At 38.9% G+C, this 26,264-nt stretch overlaps 1 protein-coding gene across 3 annotated transcripts; it reads right to left on the bottom strand.

The window, feature by feature from the left end:
* Positions 1 to 2,530: 2,530 nt before the first annotated feature.
* On the bottom strand, positions 2,531 to 24,925 carry LOC111861899 (rac GTPase-activating protein 1). Of its 3 annotated transcripts, XM_023846843.2 has the most exons (12): positions 24,823 to 24,925; positions 22,349 to 22,459; positions 19,248 to 19,450; positions 18,928 to 19,090; positions 16,980 to 17,173; positions 16,358 to 16,499; positions 14,733 to 14,916; positions 12,906 to 13,185; positions 10,208 to 10,458; positions 7,997 to 8,129; positions 5,175 to 5,332; positions 2,531 to 3,236 (listed from the first exon to the last, which is right to left on the bottom strand). In XM_023846843.2, exons 2-12 carry the CDS (start codon positions 22,425 to 22,427, stop codon positions 3,182 to 3,184), a joined length of 1,842 nt encoding a protein of 613 aa, XP_023702611.1. In that variant the 5' UTR covers positions 22,428 to 22,459; positions 24,823 to 24,925; the 3' UTR covers positions 2,531 to 3,181. The 3 variants fall into 3 exon arrangements, with proteins under 3 accessions (XP_023702611.1, XP_023702612.1, XP_023702613.1); XM_023846844.2 differs by lacking the exons at positions 22,349 to 22,459; positions 24,823 to 24,925 and adding an exon at positions 20,251 to 20,424; XM_023846845.2 differs by lacking the exons at positions 22,349 to 22,459; positions 24,823 to 24,925 and adding an exon at positions 19,793 to 20,244.
* Between the last annotated feature and the right edge of the window lie 1,339 nt (positions 24,926 to 26,264).

Here is a 26,264-nt window from a genome sequence, read left to right as displayed (position 1 = left end):
GTCAGTGGGTTTTCAGCCTTAGAAGGGACGTTACTGAAAAGCCTCGCTCAGGATTGCTGCCCTCTGGATCAGAATTCCTATCCACGACTTGATCTGACTCAGGATAGGGAGTAGTGGAGGGCTTTTGTGAATATGGTAATGAACCTCCAGGCTTCATAGAATGTTGGGAAGTTCTTGAGTAGCTGTAAAACTGGTGGCTTCTCAGAAAGTGTTTAGCTCCATGGAGATGGTTTCATCAATTCCACACCAAGTTTGGTGACGTCATATCATGCATACTACCTTTTTGCTGCAGGTTCCAGCGTAGTACCTCGCAGTGTCTCGGGCCTTATGCCTCATGTCACCGCTTATGTGATGTCTGGTTTTGTTTGCCAGTTACTCAGAGCCTCCGGTTTCGTCGATTGCCTCTCGCCATGCCACTTTGCCCTTCAGAACCTTAGGATTCCTAAACAATGGTTACTACAGGCTCGGTGTTGTTGCCAACTCTTGAATATTCAGCAGCATGAGGGTATGATATATTGGATCACTGGCATTTTTTGGCCCTTAAATCAAATTAGTTGAAAGCTATGCTTACCTAGTTACATGTTTCAGGGGTGTGTTGTAAATTTGTTCAACATGGGCCCACATCAAGCAATAGACTCCATTTCGTTCCACCATAATTTGAAGTAAGATAGAACAGTTACATACTTAGTTCTGTCGATATACTCGTATATATACTCCATACAGACTTTTTCGGTAGGGGTCTTAGAAGAAAGCAGTCTTCTGGGATTTGGCACCATGTATATGTGGTGTTAACCGACGTTTCGGAGGAACGTCGGTTAACACCACATATACACAGTGCCAAATCCAAGAAGACTGCTTTCTTCATAGTCACAGCCGTGAAAGCCTCAAATCTTACATAGGGGTCTTAGAAGATTCATAGGGTCCTATCTCTCTCTCTGTATCATAGTCCATATATAAACAGGCCAGCAGAATAGCGTCTATATGGACTATGATATAGAGAGATATATTTCCTATAATACAACCTGTAAACATATCTACCTTCCAGCTCCTATTGTAGCCCAGGTGCCTTCCTTCTGTCCTGAAGAACAGCCCATACAGACATCTTCCTGTCAGTCTATAATACAGCTGTTAGACTTCTTCAGATGTACATATAGCATAAACCTATGTGGTTTATGCTGCTGCAATACAGCTGTGTTGGAATACCCATAATACAGCACTGGTGTGCTCTCTACTTGTGGTTCATATCTGTCTGAAATACAAGTACGCTAGGAGTACTGATCCAGTTTTCTCACATCAGGAAGTCATATATATATATTTTTTTTTTGTCTGCCTAAGCAGTTACAAGTTGCTGAACAAGAATAATTTCCTTCTTTACTACAATATTATTTAGCATAAAAAAATTCGCTTAGTGGGGGGTGGAGTCCAACTGGGTCCACTCGGCATGGCAGCCACTGACTGGCCTATTGTAGCCTGCCCCGGGTGATTATGATGGAGAATTTGGTGGAATGAAGATTGGCAGGGGAAACCGAAGTACTAGGAGAAAACCTGCCCCAGCGCCACTATGTCCACCACAGATCCCACTTGACCAGACTTGGGATCGAACCCGGGCCGCTGCGGTGGGAAGCCAGGGACTAACTGCTTGAGCTATGGCACGGCCCATTTAGCATCAACACCGATATTCCNTAAGGATGAACCAATGCAATATACTTGTATCACCTCAGAACGTGGATATTACTGGCCACTATGTGCTATAAACCACTGCCACATTTAAACTGATCTCTCATGTGGAAAGTCAAGAACTATCCTATTAGCAATGCAGCTCTAAGAAATGTCCATGTTTGTTATAAGTAATCATTCGGCCAAAACGGTATTCTTCTCCAGTGTTTGGGCATCATAAACTTATTAGTCATTGATCAAATTCATTTCCATTTTGGGGGTAAGATAACTTTATATAAATATGTAATATTCCTGAAAAACATTAATGACCACTGAAAGTCACATGTTGAACTGAGGGATACAACGGCTCAGAAAAAAACTGCATTTCATTAGACTAGATCTGAGGTTCTCATGGTAATGCTACAAAGATTGTCTTTTAGGATGTCATGCCTGAAGATATTTACTACTCTTTTTACAGGGACCTGCTGCTTCCATCTTCATGGTAGAACTACCCTCAGCAAATGCAGCACATTAGCTCAAAGATTCCTCCGGAACAATGGCAAATAACAGATTATATTGTGTCACATCCCAGACGACAGTAATCTGCATTTCATTATCCCAAAATATGCTCTCTAGCTAAATTATGGCCAGAACTGTTGCAAATAGTACTACAAACTATGCCACTGCAAAACTGTCATTTCTTTTTTAATTCTGAATTGTTGATATACAAAAGCTACCAGGCCTAGAAGGATAACATTTTTCTGGATTCAGCTGTAACAGGTTACTTAACATGAGAAAAAGAAGAATGAGGAGGGGAAGGAAGAAGAGGGGAACAGGGAAGAGGAGGAGGAGATGAAACAAGAAATGTACTCAATTACACACACACAAAAAATTTTACTGACATTCAAAGGGATCCAGTTCATTTCATGCCTAATGACCTAATCTTTGCTTGTTATAAGAAATAGAACAGCCAAGCATTATTCACATTGTATGAAATGTTTCAGAGTTTTGTATCTAAGATCTAATCACTTTAGTCCACAACCCCCAACCCAAAAAGAATACCACATTGGTCCATTTTTATTTATCATTTTTTCTATTCCAAATATCATAAATTTCTGAGGCCATTTAATATTTCACAAAAGTTATACAATGATATTTTGTTCATACACATCAAAAGGTTTGAAACTTCACACAACAATATATTTAATGACTTAAATAAAATCCATTACTTGACTGATGATAGGCCCAAACAGTTAATGTTTTCTAAATGCTCTTTGCTGCAAACAGATATTCCTGGAGATGTTTGTATCTGATGCAATGTAAGAAAGGTACTGAGGTAAAACTAACCCCCCCCCCAAAAAGAATCCTTTCTTATTGGATCAGCAACCTTTCAATGTTCACATCTACAAGTGAAAATTTGGCAATTAGTTTAGTAACATTCTTAGTACAAGGTAAAAAGATCATCATACATTTAAAAGAATGAAAAAACAATCAATAAAAGCAATGTCTAGTGTATACCTAAAATCTAAAACAATTTTTTAGATAGAGTAGCAAAATATCTCCTGCGTCTGCCTATGAACCTGAAAGTAACAAGAAATAAGGATTCTTAGATATCATAAGCATTCATTTGGCAATGACATTCTTGCAAAGATATTTGTAATGGTTTGGAGCTATGTATATCAATACATCCTACATGTATGTCTTCCTAATTTCATTATATAAGTCTAAGAAATCATACGGAGGCTGTTCGATACAAAACCTGAGATGAATAAATTCTATTTATGTCTATACATAAAGTGAAACCCCACTACAAAATTTCTTTTGGGTGCATTGAACTGCAGAAAATCTAAAATAGGGGAAATTTAACATTGAGGTCATTTATATAGGATCATATAAACTGAATATTAAATGAGTCAAAGGTAAACAGAGGTACAGCTCCACTCATTCTTAACCTCAGCACTGGACAGCGGTGTCTGGGCTGCTTCATACCCTGACTGCTTTACTTTCAAGGAAAGAGTCACTGTTACTCACTGGACACGAGTCTGGATCGGCCCCAGAGCTGGTCTGGACACTGTGGGGAAGAGCAAAACCTCTTTCCTCTACCAGGAATCAAACCCTGATTCCCTGGACACCTAGCCTGCAGCCTGGTCACTACAGTAATAAAAAACCTTAAATCAAGGAACATTAGACAGGAGTCAGAATTATTGGAATTTTGGACTTTGTCCATCGTCCGGTATTCTAGAAACTATAAAACACGCTTTGGAAACTGGATCTGTTCCCGTCCTCAGGTGAAGGGAAAGACACTGCTCTGTTGGATCCCTTAGAAAGAACTAACCTCAATCACTTCTTCCCTCTCATATGAGGACAAAAAACAGATCTAGTTTCCAAAATGTTTCGTTCTATAGTTTCTAGAATACGGGATGATGGACAAAGTCCAAAAACCCAGTAATTCTGATTATACACCATCGTCAGAAACCTTTAGAATCTATCAGATAGGGGGTTCCACTTTATGATCATGGACTGTAGATGAGAGTTCTGAACTTTTCCATTGATTTCATGCAAGAAGAGACAATTTTAGCATCTTTTATAGGTTCAATATTCAAATTTCCTCTAGGAGTGTGTGTTATAAACGATGGCAAGACGTGACTTTAGAAAACTTAGTATTATTTCTAATAATGTGAAAATACTAAACCTAGTGGGGTCACCACACCATATAATATAGTGAACTCCTCACTAACCAGCATGCAAGGGGAACACATTCTGCCCATTACATGAATCTACCAGTTGCACAAGAAAACTGTTAAAGAAACCATATAAAAAGCTGAAATGACAAAACTTCATTGTACTTTTTGCATCAAAGTCTTCATAGTTGGCATACTGGATATAGAGATGAAGGATTTTGGGATATATATACTGTAATGAGAACATAAGTACAAACCTCTACTGTAATGGCACCTGTGTATGTGAGGCTGATGGGTGGTGGTGGCTGGGAGAACTGTTGTAGAACAGGTGAACATATGCAAATCAAAAATTTGTTTGAATAACTTTCTAAGTATTGCAGATTTTCTTTGAAATGTTTGCTAGCTGGACAAGAATTCCAAATGCTTAGATACTGGGTAACTGGCAGTTTAGTGTACTTGAATGTGTAAGGATTAAAACAACTGAAGGAAAGTAAAAAGGTAAAGCTGTCCATGTGCTTAACTAATTAAGCATTAAGCCACAAAGACATATGGGGGAGTGGATGTATAGACCATCTCCTTAACCTCAGCACTATTTGAACGTAAGTGGTCAGCTTCACGCCCCAGCCACTTTATGCCTGGGGAAACAGCCCCCAGTATCCACTGGATAGGAGTCTGGGAGGGCCCCAGAGCTGGTCTGGATATGGAGAAATTGAAATTCTGGTCATCCAGCCTGTAGTCAGTTGCTATACTGACTTCACTATCCCAGCTCTAAATGAAGGAACATATGTATCAAAATTTCCTGTCATCAGTGTTAAGTCTATACTAATCTCACCTTACCCATGAGCAGGTGTGAAGCTATTCTTCATGGTTCTTACACAGTCTGGTAGCATGCGCACTGTGGCGGCTGACAGTGGGGAATTTGAAACCAGTCCTGAGTCCACTTTAAAGAAGTTAGCCCAGTAGTCACATGGAATATTGATCAAATTCTCAGTAACCTAGACAATTAAAAAGAGAATATTTTAACTCATAATTGTATTATGGAGATATGAGGGATATTTGGAAAGTAACCTCTAGTGTTAACAAAACAAGTAATGAGAAAGAGATATATACAAAAAATATGTACGTACTTAAGCTACTTCTCAATGTAGTCACCAGTGGAATTGAGGCTTTGTCTTTTCAGGGAATGAATTTCTGTATGCTTGTGTCAAAGAAGTCTGCCACCAATGAGCTCATCCATGTTTTGACACCTTTCATCAAGTCCTCATTATTGCTGAAGTGCTTTGATCCCAACCGGTTCCTCAGGCAGGTAAACAGGTGATAGTCGCTTGGAGCGACAACTCTCAGTTCAAATGCTCCAGCAGTGCTTGAGTGTGACCAGCTGTATGCGAACGCGCATTGTCACAAAGGAGCACCACACTGTGTGTCAGCATTCCACGCCTTTTGTTCTGTATGGCCCTACACAGTTCTTTTTTGTGTTTTGCAATACACTTGTGATTTTACTGTGGCCCCTTGTTGCATGAATTCCACCATCAGTACTCCTTTCCTGTCCCAGAAAACAGCTGCCATCAGCTTTTTGCCAGACAACGTTCATTTAAACTTTCATGGCTTGTTTAGTGAATGTGTGGCCATACACAGCTCTGACTGCTCCTTGGTATCAACATTCACAAATGAAACCCTGGTTTCATCTCCTGTTACTCATATGATGTGATTGAGAAATTCATTGCTATCTTTGTGGTATCACTCTAAAAATGTCAAAAGCCAAAGCCATTCTCTGCATTCTGTGCACACCCATGATCACTTTTGGAACCCATATTGCTCAAAACTTGTGATGATAGCCTAGCCTAACTGTGATAATCATGTTGAAAAGAGTGTGTGAATTTTGTGGAAATTCACATCCATGTTCTGAAATTGTAAAGGGCCAGTTTTCATAAATTTTTTTCTAACATTTTGAACAAGATCATCCCTCACTACAGATGACTGAATACTTCGCTCTTCATCGTGAACATCTGTTCGCCCATCTAAGAACATTTTACACCATTGTCTTACAGTTCCTTCACTCATTACATTTTAGCCATAAACCACCCACCATAATTCATGATGCATTTATGTGGCACTCGTGTTTTTAGAATGAAGGTGGATAACAATGCAAATTTCATAGTTGGTGGGATTATCAATGGCAGAAAACATCATAACTCACTCTGCAGAGACAAGAACAAGCATGAGCCAACCAGTTATGTGATGGTTTACAAGCCAATGAGTAATGTGACGCTACCTCACACGCATGAGCTCTCTCTCATTCCTACATTACTTGCCTAAAATAAATGCAGGTTCTTTTCCAAACAGCCCTCATATATTGTTCGTCTGGATATTCTCACGGCAGTGAGTAGGAAGAGTATGGTCTTCTGGGTTGTAATACTGTATAGTTTGGGGAAAGCCCAATCTTTTCGGTGACTATATCACCTCTGTCCTCATAGCAAAGTGTAAGCCAAGTAAGGAACCAGCAGAATTCATCATCAAGACTGCACTTAATATACACATATATTGTTTCTTAATCTTCTTATAGCGGAAATACTATCTGAAACAATTAGGTAATTGCACTTGGTCCACCATGATCTGACATGGCTCATGCTCAAGGGGGTTGTACTTTCTTTCCTCAGACTTCCATAGATTGCCCTGTTGTGACTTCACACACATTTTAGTTTTCATATAACATGTAATTTAGATAGTTTCTAATACAACATGGCCAACCTTATGAAAATGTATTTTCTTTAGAAAAATCTGCTCTCCCATCCATAAATATGGTCATAAATGTGAAGCAACTATCTCCCATTAAAAATATATTTTCCTTATGTCAAAATTCAGCTCAAATAAGCCGGAAGGTCACAGATTCAAGTCCCGATGAGGTCACTGGATTTTTTTCAATTTACCTAATCCTTCCAGCCACTCTATAGCTCTGGGATTGACTCAGCCTCTAATAGAAATGAGTACCAGGAATATTCTTGGGGGCAAAGTGCGGCTGGCAAGGCTGACAATTTTGCTGCCATCTATAAGCCCATTGTCTAGATAATGTGGGACCCTCAACGTCTCACAAACCTATCGGCTTCCACAGCCTGTTAAAGGGATGATAGCTTTACTTTTTTTTACCTTACTCCTTTCCAGAGTCTTTGGCTAATATGTTCACCTGCTGAGCCAACCATTTTTCCACTAAAACTGCATTTTGAATTTACCACGTTAAAAATGCAAATGGAAGAGAATAAATGAAAAACTTGTTGGATTTCAGGGTCTCATGTGGTGGCAATGAAAAGTACTATCTTCTGGGATGTAACATGTAGTCTGGCAGAAGTTTACTGAAGTTTTGGAGGGATGCATTGTCCCTGCCTTCAGAGTTCAAGAGTAAGCCAAGTAAGATACAAAGTGAGCTCTGCTTGCTGATTGCTGGCGTTGGCTTACTCTTTTACCCTGAACATTAGGCCAGAAAGTTCCTTCTACTAGACTATTCAATGTAACACCCTAAAAGGGAATACTCTTCAACATACTGAAGTTGTGTTCCATGTGTGTGGCACAAGTATAAGAAGCTCAAATTTGCTGAATGATCTATTTGCTTTTACTCAAATTTTTAACTCTGTTTTATACATTAAACATTGGGAGATAACACATACTGTTACTTGCTTCTTTACTTCTTTCAGCATTTGTGTGGCTCTGCAATCCAAGGAGCAACTGCCTACAATTGACGGACCAAAAACTTTCGCAAGATTGGCCACTGGCATTCTGCAGTCTGGAGACTCAGCAACCCTGTGTGAAAGACAAAAAAAAAAAAAAAGGCGTGAAATAAGCAGTTTCTTATTTATGGCAAAAATTAAAAGTCTCTGCACCTGATTAAGCACAAGCCACAAGAATGAATCCTAAGGCAGCGTCTACACGAGTGCACAAAACGTGTCCATTGTAGAAATAAACAAGAGAGGCGAATGCTATGCTTTCTTCTGGCTCCACTGCAGACAAAAAACTATGCACCACATTCTGCAACCACGTAGTGTACCCAGCAACATCCTCAGCAAAGTACGTTTGTTACAATGGACGCATTTTGTGCACTCGTGTAGACACTGCCTAAATGGGAGCAGTAGTATTCACGTCTCAGTTGTATCACCCCCATGGGAAGAGCCCCAGATACCCACTGGATGGGCTATTTGGACAGTATGAAGAAAACAATCCATTGTCCATGCTGGGAATCAAACCCCAATGTTTATGATCTACATCTGTACCAATTTTCACATGTTTAGCCCAAATAGTTCACTATTTACTGCCATCAGACTGAAAGCAAACAAAATTTCTAACATGAAAGCCATACCAACAATTTTATCCAAAAATACTGATATAAAAGTTGCAGGGCTTTCAAAGGTCTTCCACCATAAATCATTTCAGGAGCCTAAACTGTCTGGACCTAGGTTTGTTCTAACACATCAGAAGTTCATGCATCCATCATATTGTTCCCTTATTGCAGCAAATTAAAATGTTCCATGGCATAATGTTCATACCAAGTTTCGTGTAAATTGGTTAGATGATTCAACAGTTGAAATGAGGTGACAGGCAGAGAGAGACATGCACATGCACACACGGACAGTATGGTGACCTCAAAAATCTACTCCTTTCCTTAACCCCTTCAATGGTGACTCAGAATCCCATTTGTGTTTCTGAAGATATAAAATACATCATTACTGTATCCACAAAGGAAAAACTATTTTCTGTTGTGGTGCAACCTTCTGAGAAGCACAAAAACCAAGCACAACATCTGCTACACAGCCCAGAAGAACACTGGGATATAAAAACACAGAATTGCTTTGAGCATTAAGTTTTTCTTCACATAAAGAACAGGAACAGAGACTGAATTATTTAAAAGGATCGGGAATACAACGAAGCAGTTATCCCTTTCATCACAGGCCCTGCTATGAATGCTAAGGCTGCATGGGGATTAATGTGGTTGCACAGAAAAATCCACAGCACTTCATCAGATGACTTTCAAACAGCAGCAGGTACAGATCAAGTAAAAGACTGGTTTTTCTTCCAATATGAGTAGGTTACATTTCATACCATATACTGACAGAAATTCTGTACCATCTGATTAACAATGACAATTAGATCTCTTCATCTGTGGTCACTTTAATCCAAATTCCCTGAGCCAATCTAATCAATCTGTGATGTGTAAAAGGTAAGGTACAGGTAAAGCTATCTCTGTAATAGGTCATGGAGCCCCATAGGGTTGTAAGACATCAAGGCTCTCAAATTTTCTAGACAATTGGCTCACATATGGTGGTAAGTCCTATGCGCCGGCTGCCCTTTACACCCAGAAAGATTCCCGTTACTCATTTCTGGTAGACGCTGAGTCAACCCCAGGGCCATAGTGCGGCTGGATTAGGTAAAAAAGTAAGTAAAGGTATCCCTGTAACAGGCTGTGGAGGCCCATAGGGTTGTGAGATGTTGAGGTTCCCACATTTTCTAGACAATCGGCTCATAGATGGCAGCATGATTGTCAGCCCTACGCACCGGCCGCCCTTTACTCCCAAGAATATTCGTGGTACTCATTTCTGCTAGAGGCTGAGTTGACACCAGGGCCATAGTGCAGCTGGAAGGATTAGATCAATTGAAATAAATCCAATGACCTCATCGGGACCTGAACCTGTGACCTTCAGGCTGGTAGCATAGTGCCTCAACAAACTATGCTACCGCATGCCCCAGAGGGATTAGGTAAATTGAAAAAATCCATTGACCTCAACCAACAACACTACTGCTTGGATGTGTTCAGGGTTAAGGTAGGAAACTGTGCTAAAAACAAGGAACACAAGAAAACGAAAAATCAAAATGTAAGCCCCACTTACCTTTGCAGGTGCAAGATGAGGAAGGCCAGAGTGTCTCGGTTTGGTTGGGGTAGCTCCGATATGGCCTGATACATGAGCGCTCTGCTATCATCTGGGTCTGGATTCTCTGCAGCTTTTGCAAAGTCATGCCACAGTGAGTTGGTCACCAGAGGCTCACGTAAGGAACGCAAGAAATACTTGATAGTTCCGCACACCAGGTGGATGTCCAATTTTGACAAATTTGGAACACCTTTTCCTTGCAAAAACTTTTCCTGTATATATGTAATAATCTTACAACAATATGTTCATGTTACTTTTACTGCAAAAATAATTCCTACATTAGTTATTGGTACTAATAAATAGTTATAACTATTTTTACACGAAAAAGTTAAATAGTTCCATCCAGTGTGACCTTTATTCAGCCAGAAGGGGCATAAGTAGTGACTGAAGTAGGAGATGTCTACTTATATCTTCATATTCATATGTTTATTTCACATAAAAAGTGCAAAAGAAACTTGCAAGGAAAAAAAAAAGATGAATATTAGTTACTTGGGAGCCAGGATAGCACAGTCAATATAGTGACTGGCTATGGCCTGGAAGACTAAGAGGCTGGAGTTCGAGTCCCAGTAAGTACAAGAATTTTCTCCCCTCCGTAACATCCAGGCAGGTTCTGGGGCCCACCCAGCCTCCTATCCAATAGGCACCAGGGGCGCTTTCCTCCGAGGTAAAGTGGCTGGGGCGTGAAGCTGTCCGCTCACCCCCCCCCCAAAATAAAACTAGTCCTAAGGTCGAAAAATGCAGGTCTATACATCCACTCGTCATATGCCTTCATGACACAGTGCTTAATTAGTTAAACACATGGACAGCTTCACCTTTATTTAGTTAGTCTGATGTCACTTGAAGACGTACAATATTTTAAGTGAAAATTGTCAAGGAGGACAACAAAGGGTTCTCAGAAGAATTTATGATGTCTCTTTTACTTCAAATGTTTTGGTCTGTGATATATGACGAGTGAAAAGTCTCTCTGAAACTTTTGGTCCATATATCATACCTTGAGTAGGAAATATTATGCAAAAGAACAAAAAAAATCCTGTGTGAGACCTTTGAGACCTTGGATTTGTAAATTCTGGTTCCTATTGCACGTTAAAAATAGAATATAGTAACCTTCTAAGGATGATGTCATGACCTACATCACTAAGAAGATATCACTAATAGAGCATGGTGTAAGTTAACTGATGTTTCAGTGGAATGTACTGCCTCCTGCTTCAGGGTGAAAGAGTGAGCTAAGTAAGTGAGAAGCAGATGGAGGCAATGCATACCTCTGAAATCTCAATAAACTTCTACAAGACTATACGGCATCACAGCCTAGAACATACTGCTATTCATAGTCACATCTGTGAGCACCTCAAATTGCCCAAATAAATTAATAATTGTACAATTCTGCAGCTTATTTAAGTGCAAGTTCTAACTATGCTATATTTGTAACATGTACCCTCAAAATTCTAGAGTATTGCCTTATCAGTAATTGTTAACATCTAGAAGACAAGTGTGTTAGAATTTGCAGGTCTACCTAACACAAAATCTCATGCATGAAGTTCCCACAGTTTAGTCATCACCATCATCAAATTAAAAGTTAAAAAATACATTTTTCAACAACATCATGTTTAGTTTTACATTTGCCCCCCCCACCCCCCACCAAAAAAAGAAGCCAATGAAAGACACATAATTTATAATTTATTTACAAAATTTGTGGAATTCATAGTTAGGGCACAACAAACAGACTCATCCTCATATCCATGAAGGGTGAGAATGGGAGATTACTAAGTGTAATAATTTTTTAATTTATGCACTGATATTCTCTGCTATTCTCTTTTACTTTTACACAGATAGTGACCTGTAAATATCTCATACACACATCACAAGGTAAGAGATTTTAGAGTACATGTCTTGTGTGCTATGTGACAGTAAGTAGGCTGGTATGGAGAAATTACAGTAGTGCTGGTAAGCACAGTCCCTCTTATGAAGAAACATTTTGTGAGTACAACATTTTTCTCAAACTGGTGAAATAAGTAAACATTTGCTGAGCCTAACTCACTGGCGTTATGGTTACTGTAAGTCCCAAGTCTCACACAGCCATCATGATAGTATTACATACTTACAGTAAAATAATTATGAAGTAAAGTAAAGGATTACCTATTATTCACCATACTTTATAAAATGTTTTACAAAACTTTGACACCTTTTCCAAATGTTATCATGAAGCAAGCACACATAAACATGATTCTTTTGAGAAATAAGACCAAAAGACTGTAAAGTTTTGAGGTATCCATAGCATTAACTGCTCATAGTGCTGTTTTCTGGGCTGCAACATGCTGTAGCATTGCAGGAATATACTGGCATTTCAGAGGAATATGCTGTCTCCATCTTCAGGCTTGGTCACTGAGACCCAAGACCTCTTTTCCTGTTCACTGTTCCCACTGGCCCAGATCAGGCTCCATTTCATTATTCCCTTCTCTTGTCTCTGAGTGCCCACAAAACTCTGCAGCCTGCCTATACAACTCAGCCAGTTCCTCATCCTACACACTTCAAACCATGAAGATGAATACTGAATGTTCCTCAAAAATGTGGTATCTACCTGCTGGACTACATGGTACCACAACCCACAAGACCAAAACCTGGGTAAATAACTGTTATTTACATTCATAACCGTATTTTGTACCTTCAGTTCCCTAATATCCTTTTCAGAACCAGGAATTCTGTAGATTCCAACTTCATTAAGACCACGAAGATCCACTTCATTGACACAGTGCACAATGAGAGATGGAACCATGGGCGCTGTTGATGGTGCATAATCAGAAATGGTACCTCTCTCACCTTGCTGACATGCCAGGATAGTTTTGCTCACTGGTACACAAGGCAGAGGCACATACTCTTTGCATTCTGGGTGACAAGATGCCCGACAGTCCTGGCATTTCATCACCATTTTCCCAAACTTAATCCTTCAAAAACAACATGACATAAAATACATAATGTACCTAACATTACATCTGAGGTTCCTATAGCAGAGACTGTGAAGCGTGTGTTCTTTTGGGTTCTAATGCCATGCAATTCAGAGAGTGTCTGTCATTTCAAAGGAACATAACGTCTCTGTCTTCAGGACTGAAGATTAAGCCAAACCATGAACCAACAGAAGCAGGTAAGCAAGCTCAGCTTGCTCCCAAGGGCAGACGACTCTGAGCAATATGTTTTGTTTGAAACATCAGGCTCTCTCTGAACTGCATGGCATTACAACCCAGAAGACAAGTACTATATGAATCATTACATGTTTCAGCTTTCTACATTAAGTCTTAGAAATAATCAATAATACAGACTCTCTACAGGTTTTTGCCTATGACCGACTCATTACATTAATATCATGTTGGCCAATATCAGTTTTCTGAAGTATATTAACACACACAATGTTTCAGGAGCTGGTTGTACTGCCATCTTTATGTTATATGGTTGTCATCATATTATCAGATTTGTTGTTATTTTTTATATATTGTGGCAACACTCAGGACATAACCTAGAACCTTCTGAATATTGAACTTCTATTTTTTTCAGAGGTTATGAATAATGAGGAGCTTCATAACTTGTACTCTTCTCCAAGTATAATTAGAATGATCAAGTGAGGAGGATGAGGTACGCATATAGGATATTGGTGGGAACGCCAGAAGGAAAGAGACCACTGTGAAGACCAAGGCGCAGGTGGGTGAACAATATTAAGATGGATCTTGGAGAGGTAGGATAGGATAGTATGGATTGGAGTGATCCAGCTCAGGATAGGGACCAGTGGAGGATTCTTGTGAACACGACATTGAACCTTCGGGTTCCATAAAATGTTGGGAAATTCTTGAGTAGCTGCAGAATTGGCCACTCCTCCAGAAGGGCTCACTTCCATGAGTAAGTAAGGTTATTTAATACCTTCACTATCAAAATTACGTAATAATAGATGATGAGTGATGACTAATGAATTGGAGGGAAGTGGTTTCTAATCAAGACAGTATCCCAGAATTAGCTTGAAGGGTCTGAAGAAAAACAAAAAAATTGCAGTCAGAATAGTCAATATCGCAGGCAAGATTCATTATGAGCTGCTACTAAATAAAAGACTAAAGTATCACCTCTAGTCCACCTCTGTTCTCTGTCCCAATTCTTACCACTAATAACAAAATGAAATCGAATGAAAGTAAAAGTAATAACAAATCAATGCAATGACAAGTCACATGCAGATGAGAGCAGGTCTAAAGATGAGTGTCTTATAAACCATGGCACCATGCAGTCTTGTATATCATTACAAACATCCTGAAGGCAGCTGATGCCTCCAACTTCAGAGTAGAACCTGGAGACAGTAGGGTACTCAAAACCATTCGAAACAATCTACCAGACTACAATCCATCGCATCACAAACGACGGTAACCTTCACAGTCACCGCCATTAGAACAGTTTACACCTATCAGAACAAAGTGCAACAGCTTCAAAATCTCTCTGAAAGTTGCTTTTTACCCACCTTTTACCACAGTGGTCACAGTTCTCGAGAAAAATGACAGTTTTCATACAAAAAATATGCCTACGGTTGTTCAGAATTTTCAATCCAAGTGGGAAGAAGCTACCAACAGAGCTCCCTGTAGCCTGTGGTGTTAGAAGGTTGGATCTTATATCACAGAGAGAGTTTATGTCCAACATATCTGAACCTGTCAAGAGAAAATGTATGATAATAAATTAATTTCACTGATATCAACCTACATTAATAAATGCTCTATAGATGAAAGAACATAAATGAAAGTAAGCATATTAAGATCACCTCAGAACATTCTTATAGTTAAGTAGGATGGCCTCTGCATAAGCAAGTTATGGTAACTTTCTAACTTGTCATTAAAAATTTATGAAGCCTCCTTTGTACGCCTTCTCAAGACTCTTTCTCTAACAAGGCTGTTAGGCCCAGTGATCCTGCCCCTTTCAGGGCAGTAACATGTGCTTCTCTCCCCTTGTACACCTCATTTATTTAGTTTACATTTTCTCTCCTCCACTTCTCAATTCTCTTTACTCCTTAACCTGTCACCAGAGACAGTATAGCTCAGTTTGCATAGCAATGGGTTTCGGGCTGGAAGGCCAGGGTTCAATTCCTGGCAAGTCAATATTTTTCCTGTCTCTGTAGCATGCAGACTGGCTCTGGGGCCCACCTAGCCTCCTATCCAATGAGTATCAGTGGCTCTATCCATGGGATTAAAGTGGTAGGGGCATGAAGCTGACCATTGACCTCCATCTAGTGCCAAGACCATGAATAGTGCAGCTATACCTCTACTCCCCCCACATCTTCATGGCTTGGTGCTTGTTAAATTATGGACATAGGTAACTTCACATTTTTTTTTACTCCTCTGACACATCCCATCAGTGTTTAGGATATTCTCCTCTCTTCTGATGCCCCTTCATACACTTTATCCTTTCGCACTATTTCTCTTCACACTTCTTCTTTCATTTCTTCATTGAATCTTAGACCAGATTCATCTGGCTCAGGATAGGAACGAATGGCAAGCTCCTGTGGCCACAGTAACATTAACAAAACTCTGGGTTCCATGGGAGGTTCTTGACTCTATTAGCAACCATCAGTTCCTTAAGAGACCTCTGCTCCATGGAATTAGTTATTGCTTGTACTGCAGATCAGGTGTGACACTTCAACTGAAGATGTACAAAACTTTTTTTTATCTTATAAAAATACAGTAAACTCAACAGGAGTTACCAGTTCTTGTCATCAGCAGAACGTACTTTAAGGCTGTGAAGGGCCACAGAGTAGAGTTCTACTTTCAGGGATATAAAGTAATGCAGTCTGTTGAAAGTTAATCAAAGATTAAGAGGAACACTTCACATCTACCTTTAGGGTTGATGAGTACGCCAAACAAGAAACCAGCATGAAGTACTCCACAAGAAACATGCCCCACTGAAATGTCAATTAATTTTCAATGGGCTACATAGTATTATATCCCAGAAGATAGAACTCTTCATAGCCACTACTGTGAGAACCTTAGATCCTAGAATTATACAGAACTTTCTCAATTGCTTACTTTAGAACACACTTCACACCACAGAATATATGCATCTGTAATGTGGCTTTTCAATTATATTTTGTTAACTTACCTTTGCTCACAGAGGGTGTTACTGAATGTAAAAGCCCTTGGGAAACAGCGTTAACTGTCCCATCATTAGTGTCAATTTTCGTGGATTGGGGCATGCCATCTGCCCCCACTGTGTTCATCTTGACTGTACCTGTGCCAGCCATCTTGTAAAATAGTGACATGAAAGTAATCAAAATATGAAAGAAGTACTTAAAAAAAGAGTAATGAAAAAGCATAAATAATTTTACTATTTGACCTACAGCTCAGTACATCTGTCAGTTGATAGTCAAACTGAAAGTTAATATAAAATTTTTAACACAATTCTGTAACACAACACAATGTGGCATCACATATCTCAGTACAAGTATTTTCAAGAGTAATCCATCAATTTTTAACGTCTCTAAGAAAAATACTGCTGTGAAAATAAGAAAATATAGGAACTGACATTAATTTCTCAATTCAAAGTCTGAATCTTCTGTTTTCTGTTCAATTTCAAACTCAAAATTGGAGTGCTTAAATGAGGAGGGGACAGAACGTTTGTTCCAGTCTCAATTACTAAACAAGAATAAGTTAGGCAAAAACAAATCCACTTGTCTCAGCATTACATCCCACGATATAGTACTCCTCAATTCCAACTCACTCACATTGCTTTTCTCTATATGATTATTAAGTATGTTTGTTTGCATGAAAGCCAAAGACTGTCGTTTATTGGTACTGTTTGGATTTCCAGGTGCGGGTAGAGATGGCCTATGTTTTTTCCATATTTTTCCACAATTTGTTTCAGTGAGGTCAAGATCATCCTCACAGCGCGAGTAGCTCAGATCAGAAAACAGTGAACCTGAAAAACAAAAACACATCAGTATATACTAAACGCCAAGGTGTAATGGTTAGCATTCATGCCTATTTTGAAAGTCGCAGGTTTGATTCTCAGTTCAGACTGGCAATTCTGACATATATTTTGTTTTCAACCAGTTCCTTCAGGCAGATTCTTGGCCAAAACCTTAATAAAGGCCATATCCAGCTACTCCCATGTCCTTTCCAGTCCACTATCAAGAATAATCCTAGTATGTGACACTATAAAACCAATGTAGTTGAAAAACACGGTGACTAAATAAAGTAATTACTGAAGGTCAATTTCTGGCATGTGTTACCATGTACTCTAGATCAGTACTTTGACATGGCAGCTGAAAGGCCGGAATAATGGAACCAGAAAAAACTGTCTGTTGTTAGGTAAGGGCTGCTAAACATGTGCCTGCGGCAACACATAAACATGCAACAACAGAAGAATTGCAGGAGACAGTGTTTTCTATGGCGTCCAACCTGAAGCTATACAGTGAGGGCCAATGGAACAGCAGCAGTGAGGCCTACAACCATTCTGCTGACTAACTGCAGTTTCAGAGTAATTACACAAGTTAGGGCATAACCTGCTGCACAAGCATGCATTGACAGAAAACCTCTGTTATTTCTTTTGTAAATATTGCTTAGAACAGTGCAGTGACAAAGGGTGCACAGAGTCCATAGTGATCTGGATGCCATGACATCATGGATACACTCATGCTAAAACTGAGGGGCAACAAAGGTAACACCTACACAGAAAAACGAACCGCTCCTTTTTTAAGACAAGGCCCCATTTTAAAACATGTATATGTCTAGGAGAGAACAAAAATCTTGGTCATGGATCTTAAGGAGACTTAAGCCAGGAAAGACTGTGTTGGCGAAGGCCAGCAGCAATTTAACTGAGCGACCAACCAACTGAAGCCAGTCAGTCTTGAGTTCGATGCTGGTGACTGCAGTTTGTAAACTGTAAGTGATCAGCTGGTGGTTGACTGCGAAAAACCTCCATGGATAGCACCTGAAACTGTTACAGTTACCCACAGTTACGGGTGACAAGCCTTCAGTAAATCCAATTGCCAATCCAAACTCTGTGTCTAGTCCCTAACACATGAAAATACTAATGTTTCAGATTACTCTTCACTCTCGGTCTGCCAAGCCCTGCTATACAACTACCTCCTAAAAACACTAACGATGCTTGCGAGTAAATGCCATTTCACACAAAATCCACACTATTTCTTCAAATAACTTTCAAACAAGAGCAGATTCAGATCACGTGGAAGCATGTTCTTTCCTTAAAGAATGAGGAATGTTGCCTGAAATGATACATTTTATTATTCTGCTCTCTGCTAGTGTAAGCTTACAGGTGAGCACTGTATATCATCAAAAGTTTTATTTCTGCAGGTAAAGTCACTTGCATGAAAAGTTATGGTCACTAAATGACAGCCATCAGGTTGAAATGTGCATGAGATTACAGAAAAATGATAAAAAATGAATAAGACCTTAATTTAGTAAAAGTTAACCCATCTGGATCAATTTTGCTACAGTAAAAGACCAGACCTGACTTCAAACATCAAATAAACAAATTATTATTTTTAAAAAATTAATATTCCTCTACAGTTTATTATACCTTTATGTGTATGTTCACCTGATGACAGTTGTTTAGAGAGCAAAACATTTCACAGAACTGGCTACACCTGCAGAAATAAAGCTTGTGTGATGGTGTAAATCAGTCTTCTATACAAATGGTAAGATCCATACCTGTTGAATTTGCAACCTCACTCATGGTGCTGGTTCTAGATTCTGCATGATCACCATTAGCCTCAGGATTGTTGCCAAATACGTACAATAATGGATATTTTTTATATGCTTCCTTACCAAGTTCGGCCACAAGAGTATCTCCAACGTGATATAAATTCTTTTCCTGTGCAACAAATTCAATGCAGTTGATTACTGAATTTAAGTGATACATGCAAGCAAGGACTCTATACTTATACAATGAAATGACACTGATTCTTTGGTACATAAATATTATGTAAAATTCAATATTGTTGTGACATAATTCTTATAACTGGTCTCACCAGTGCAGACATATAGATTTCGACTTCACGCCGTTTCTGCTTTTCCTTATCTATCATGCGCTGTGCGTGGCTTAATTTTCCTTCCAGCACCGAAATGTATTTTACTCTCATCTCCAACTCTGTCTGAAGTCTCTGTATTTCAAGGACGGCTGATCGCCATTTTTTCCTACATTCCTCTTGGTTTAATGCAAACTGGATGAACTCTGTAACAGCAAGATGTACCACATTTACTCAGATCTACCATGTCAGTTTCAAGGCTGGACTCGCAGATTTTCTTCTCATTAAAACGCCGAATTCTTCAATCCTTTGTCTCCTATAAGGTTTTAAAATTAAAAAGTCCTGATCCTTTTAACATGAGAAAATGTACTAATGGCCTACTGGATTTAAGGTGCTTAGAGCAATGATTATGTGGGACACATCAGCTGTTGAGCTATGCTGATGATTTGAGTCTACTGGGTGATAATATAGATACCATAAAGAGAAACACAGAGACTTTAATTGACGCTTGTAAGGAGGGTGGTCTAGAAGTAAACACAGCTGCATACCTTTCACAAAGGAACCATGCCGTTGTCATATTTCGAAGATTTTTGCTGGTGGTTCTGTAACATACCTAACTCCACATGCTATCTCACAACATATTTTCATGTACAGCACATAGGCAGATTTATACTGCAGGCCTATAGCTTACATGTATCGCTACTGCTACACTAAGCCCACAGTATTTACGATACTGCTGAACCTGAGCTTTCGGCCCAAAATTTTGTTATTTCCCGATATACTCTTCTTGCACATTCCTTATACAACAGAGTGCATGCAGCACAGCTGGTTATGTTACACATTTATTTTTTGCGTATTCACACCACACTGTGTCAAAAGTCTAAGTATTTATCACCACTCTCTTGCTGTTTTATTGTTTGGCAGTCTGCACCCCTAACCTTACTTCATTTATTGCACACACTGGAGATCCATAAACTAATTCTGCTTAACTATTTTTGGTTCTTACACGCTGTTCCTCTTCCTGAAGACTCCACGACTGAACTCAGGCATCTTCATAACACCAGTTAGACAAGAAAGAAATATAACGTCGGTACTGTACAAACTAAACAAGATTTGAATTTCATTGTTCTCTACTCGGTCCATTTTAAACAGGGCAGCCAGATCCAGAAATATCCCTACACAAAACGTTTATCGACCTAAAACTCGGTAAATTTTAAATTCCGCAATTTCCATTGCTTGCTCTCAGAAGCTGATTTGTCACACAGCGGTAGTGTAGGATTCAATCTATTTACATATGACCTATCAAAACTTATATTGAAATTTAAGATTAAAGTTCATAGTATTTGTAATTAACTCCGTGAAGGAGGGTCCTGCTTGTGAAGATAACCGCTCGGATACTCGAATGATTCCTCAAATTATATGGAACATAAAGGTTCATTACCCTGTCGGGAATGGTGGAGCTATACCTTCACTCCCCCACGTCTTCATGGCGCAGTGCTTAATTAGAACATCTTTACTTTTTTACCTTACTGTAATCACAACAGCATGTTCCTATGAAAAGTACTGTCTCCTGGGATATTACGCCGTACAGTCTGGTAAAATGTTTCCTACTGCCTCCAGCTTCAGGCTTGAAGAAAGAGCCAAGCAAACAACAAGCTACAGGTAAGTGGCAAATTCCCTTCTGCTTGCTTCTGGCCTTTTGTCCACCAGACTTATTCTGTAATCCTGTACAGAGGGGTAGTGCATTCCTCCGAAACGTCGGTAATCAACTACACGGTATCATATATGCCAGAAGATTGTATTCTCACAGTCACCGCTGTGAGAACTTCAGATATAGCATCGTCTGCTGATAGTCCTGTAGTAGAACTCATTACAGTGGCCGTGCGGTCTAAGACTTGAACTGTCTTCGCTCGCTCGAATGCTGGGATCATGGGTTTGAATGCCACTCAAGGCATGGATGTCTGTTTGCATTTATTCTGTGTTTGGATTGTTTTGTGTGTAGGTAGCGGCCTTCAGGCGGGCTGATCCCCCTCAAAGGAGTCCTACCTACTGTGTAGAAGATCAAGAAACTGAAAAAGCGGCAAAGGCCCAAAAACGGCTGTAGGGCCATAGATAGACAGAGAATACTTTGCGGAAAAGAGACTAATTACTGAATCCGTCTGGTAATTGCTAAGTCTTATTATGAACATTTTTTATGTGAAAAGTTAAACAGTTCCGTCTAGTATGACTGGTGAAGATTTTTCTTATTTCAGTTATTTATGCCCTTACATTTGTCGGTCTTCATAGACCATCATCAGAGGGACACATTTACATCAATACAGTTTGAAGTTACTGTTATAATATATGTTCTGAACGTTAAAATATATACATATAATATTATTAATATACAATTGAGCATAAAATCTAAAGTTTTTACAACTACAGCGGCTGTTCAAATACGTTAAAATACTTGTAATTGGTTTATTAAGATTTTATTGGAATTTATAAACCAAGTAGGTTCGTGTCGTCTTTCTTATCATTTCTCTTGACGGGGGCCGAATGTGTGCCCCCCTGTCGTCGAGAAGAGGGTTCTTTGATGTTGTCCTGCATGTGTTTGTGGCGCGCCACAAGATATATGCATATCTACGTTTATATATTATTTCTTTGGCAGATTGTTTGGTACTTGGAAAAATTATATTTTATATTGTCTGTGTATTTAAACTACAGCCTTTGAAACCTTTAATGTCCGCTGTTCACTGTACTATGAATCGGCCTTGTTAAATGAGAATACAGAAAACTATTGTGCTCTGGAAAGTGACATTGTGTAATCCACTAAATTTCATCCAGTTTTGGAGGAAATAACTACCTCCATCTTTAGGATCGAACTGTTGGACTCTTGCTTGTTGCTTACCTGGCTTACATTTTTACCCTGAAAATGGACGTAGTACATACCTCCGAAACTTCGTCCATCAGATACCGAAATGCACGGCGCCATTTCCCAGAAGCTAGTATTTTTCACACACATCGTTGCAAAGAATCTCAAACCAGTCTGGTTACAGCAGTTTCGTAATTTCTATTTTCAAAATTCTCCTTCCATTTCTCTGATTATCATTTCAGTTACTCACCCGGTTCACAATTTGCTGAAGACAGGGCTGTAGTACAGCTTATAAGATCGTGGAATGATGCCAGTAATGGCAATGACATCTCCAGTCATTTGCTGTCACTTTGTGAAATTCCTATTGCGTGTGGTTGCAAATAAAGTCCAGTATCATTACACAGTACAGTCAGCTAGTTCAAAGACATGAAGCTGTAAACAGTTTAGAGGTCAAAGGGAGATTTCAATCAGCCCTCTCACCACCCAGCGTGTGTATTGCGTAACTGAAAGAGGGTCTCTGATAGAAGTAAACAGCATTATTATATATTACGTGGAGTACAGTGAAATAATTATTATCATCATCATATAGTAGATCACATTTATCAAAGAGTCACTTATAGTCTATTTTTTCCCTCTATAATGCAACAAGTTAATAATACTAATTCACTTTTAATTTTATTAAAATTATTAAAATATTAAAAATATATATGCATATACATTTTTAATATTTTAATGATTTTAATAACATTTTATACATTTAATGATCATTGTATGGATTAAATGTGAATCAGTGATATTAATTTATTGCATTATAGATGGAGAAAATATACTATAAATGACACCTCAATGCAACAAATGTTGAAATATAATATTTATTAAAGAGATCATTTTTTGGGAATTTAAATAGACAAAGAAAGGAAAACTGATGGAAATACGAAATAGTCTGAAATGTTTCATATTTTAATACGAATATTACGTAACAGTCACAATATTAAGTCACAGAGAATAAGGTGGTTGGGGAATGTTGAAGGAATGGAAGAGAATGCAATGCCAAAGAGAATGTTAAAAGGGAGGCTATATTCCAAAAGAAGAAAAGGAAGACCCAGGATGAGATGGCCAGACGATGTTGAGAACGACATGAGGAAGGTGAAGGTGAAAGGATGGATAGAGAAGATGAGGAATAGAGAGCAGTAGAGACTGGTTGTAGAGGAGACCAAGGCTCACCCAGGGCTGTAGCGCTGAGTGATAGTTAGGTAAGTAGGTAGGTATTACGTAATAGAAATCCCAAACCAGTTCAAAACAACAATCTAATATAAATATTTTTCAAACCCACACTGACACATGGTGCTTGAACTTGGACTTTTTCAAGGGCAAACAAACGAAAAATCCAAGCAATGGATTTCACATTTTTTACGAATGCGGAGGGAGGAAGAGGAAGGGACAGAATTACAAATTAAATTCTTGGATAAGATGTCGGAGTTCAGAATTTATTAATAGAATTAGAAGAGGAACGGTTACTGTAATTTGTCTATGTGAAAAGATAGAACAAAGACACTAAAAAGTGCATTAAAATTAAAATTTAAAAGGAACAAACCTACGGAGAGACCCAAAACAGAATAAGAACATCGAAAAGAGGGGAGGATCTAGCAAGACTCGAAAAGGAGGGTTTGTGGAAAGAAAGGAGAGCGTGGAGACTTTTCGTCTATCCACCACGACGCTAGGAGGTGGAGAAGGAGGAGGAAATCATAAGAACAAATGGGAGGATGAGGGTTGAGAGAGAAGAAGGGACAGACGATTAAAAAAGGAATTATATAACATTTCACATTTCATTCAAGCCATTTGCATATGCTGGTGACTTTGTATCTTCTGTCCTTGGGTCTTAGAGAGACAGGATGGGATGGTATGGATTGGATTTGTCTGGCTCAAGATACGGACCAGGCCCATAGGGTTGTCAGACGTCAAGGCTCCCACATTTTCTGTAGACAATCGGCTTGTCAGCCTTACGTGCCGGCAGCCCTTACAGCCCAGGAAGATTCCTGGTACTCATTTCTGTTAGAGACTGAGTCGACCCCAGGGCCATAGTACGGCTGGAAGGATTAGGCAAATTGAAAATATCCACCTCATCGGGAATCGAACCGGCGACCTTCCGGCTTGTAACGCAGTGCCTCAACAAACTACGCTACCGCGTGTCCCCGGGCATGTAACATAGGAGACAATACAGAATTTAGTTTAAAAAATTTCTACAAATTTTTCACTTCGAAGAACAAGAAGATAATATTAAGATGCATCTTAAGTGTGAGTGTTGGAGGCGAAGGGAACAGCCGGAGGATACTCTCCAATATTGAGGTTATGAACCTTCTATTTCTGCTGCCAGAGAATTATGTCAATAGTTATATAGTGGACTACAACAAATAGAAATGTGTGTATTACATACGTATAAGAGCTGTAATTAAAGGGATGCATAATGTGCACTTGTCTCGAATTTACATTAATTAAATTGGAATTCAGGTTATACTGGTCCAATATACAAAACAAATAGTCAACTTCATACAAGAATTCCGATCACATCTATTGACATTATAAACTTCAATCATTCTACCACTAACGGCACTTCTGCTAATTATCAGAGCCAAATTGGGTTATATTATAACTAAAACGATTAGTACATTATGTGGATATTATTTATATATTATGTTATTTAAGAAGGGAGCTTATAAGCCTTACCTGATATTGACTTTCGAACACTCTGACAGGCAATGGAAACTTTGACTGAAATCTCGGCCTACAGTTGTCACACCAAACACCGTGAAGGTAAAGATATTACTCATCCAGCCATGAGAATCAGTCTGGTCCTCTGGGCCATGACATGACATACTTTAGTAGGTGGTTGCCAACATCTCGAGGAAACATTGTCCTCTGAAACGCTGATAACAGCCTATCATACTGCAGGTTGTCATGACTCAGAACATCACAACAAGAATGTTCACCGCAGTGAAAGCTTAAAACCCATAGCCTATGTATAATTAAAAGTTATTTTAAATACAGACTTGTATATAAATACAAATAACAATCAACAAATATTACACACACATTATTCGAATAAGTATATTCCGTCAACACAACAAAAGTTGTTATAATCAAGCAGTACTATAATATAATATAATATAATATGGATCTATATTTCGGAGTTCAAATAACTTTAGTTGTACGATCATATTACTGCCTGATGATGGTCCCATGAGGACCGAAACATGTAGCGGTTAGAAAATAAAATTCAATCTGAGTATTGATTGATTGATTGTATAACCATGTTTGTTGTGATGACGAAAAATTTACCTTGCCGTATGATTACGACAAATAATAGTTTGATTAACGCTGAAATAACAAATGGCGGATAATGAAACAGGCTACTGCTTAGTAAAACTTCGTACCAGGAAACAAGGAAATTAACTGTTGAACGGGAGTCCTAGCATCCTGCACCAAAATGTGTATAAAAATAAGGTTCTTAAAATAAAATCTGTTAGATTCTTTCTTTTTTTTTTTGGTGATAAATAAAGCGGGCAGGTGTCAGAAGCGCTGCCGCTTTAGCAAGCTTATTTTTGTATTATCCTGAAGATAGATGCAGCATGTTTGTCCGAAACATTGGAATCAGACTACAGGTATACACGATATCAAACCTAGAAGACCATAATATAATGTTACCTTCTGACTGCTGGACAGAATTATGGTAAAAATGTAAAGATGTCCCTGTGTTTAACTACTTGAAACCAAACTAAATCACCGCGAGTTAACAAGAAAAAATGAAATAAAAACTTAGCGCCATCTATGGAGTAAAACCTGAACGCTCGAGACTAAAACCTCATGGAAAGCCACGAAATGTCAGCCCAACCTTGATATCACGCAGCTATTTAAGCCCTTGGGACCAAGATAAATAAAATAATAATAATAATAATAATAATAAAACAGAAATGGGGGACCTACGTCACGATACACATTTTCATTTTTGTGTCAAACTTTCTTCTTTAAGCAAAACGAAGCCATAACCTCTACACAGAGAATTTATTAAGGGGGAAAAGTTTGAAAGCGGTGTTCATTTTTGTTTGTCAATAAATTTATGCTGCTTCCTTGTCTGACTTTGACTTTAGTACATTATAATTACTCCTTTG

Source organism: Cryptotermes secundus, unplaced genomic scaffold (genome assembly GCF_002891405.2).
Source record: "Cryptotermes secundus unplaced genomic scaffold, Csec_1.0 scaffold4059, whole genome shotgun sequence".
In the NCBI taxonomy this organism is placed as follows: domain Eukaryota; kingdom Metazoa; phylum Arthropoda; class Insecta; order Blattodea; family Kalotermitidae; genus Cryptotermes; species Cryptotermes secundus.
Note: the sequence above shows the minus strand (reverse complement) of the source record. Positions and strands in the feature narration are given on the sequence as shown.

Bases quoted from the DNA above. Each gene is read 5' to 3' on its own strand.
- LOC111861899 (XM_023846843.2), bottom strand. From the start codon at position 22,427: ATGTCATTGCCATTACTGGCATCATTCCACGATCTTATAAGCTGTACT. The intron at 5,333-7,996 runs GTATGTGTTATC...TTAATTGTCTAG, and splicing joins AAGTAAAGAAGCAAGTAACA to GTTACTGAGAATTTGATCAA. The intron at 3,237-5,174 runs GTAAGGTGAGAT...TGTTACTTTCAG, and splicing joins AGCTTCACACCTGCTCATGG to GTTCATAGGCAGACGCAGGA.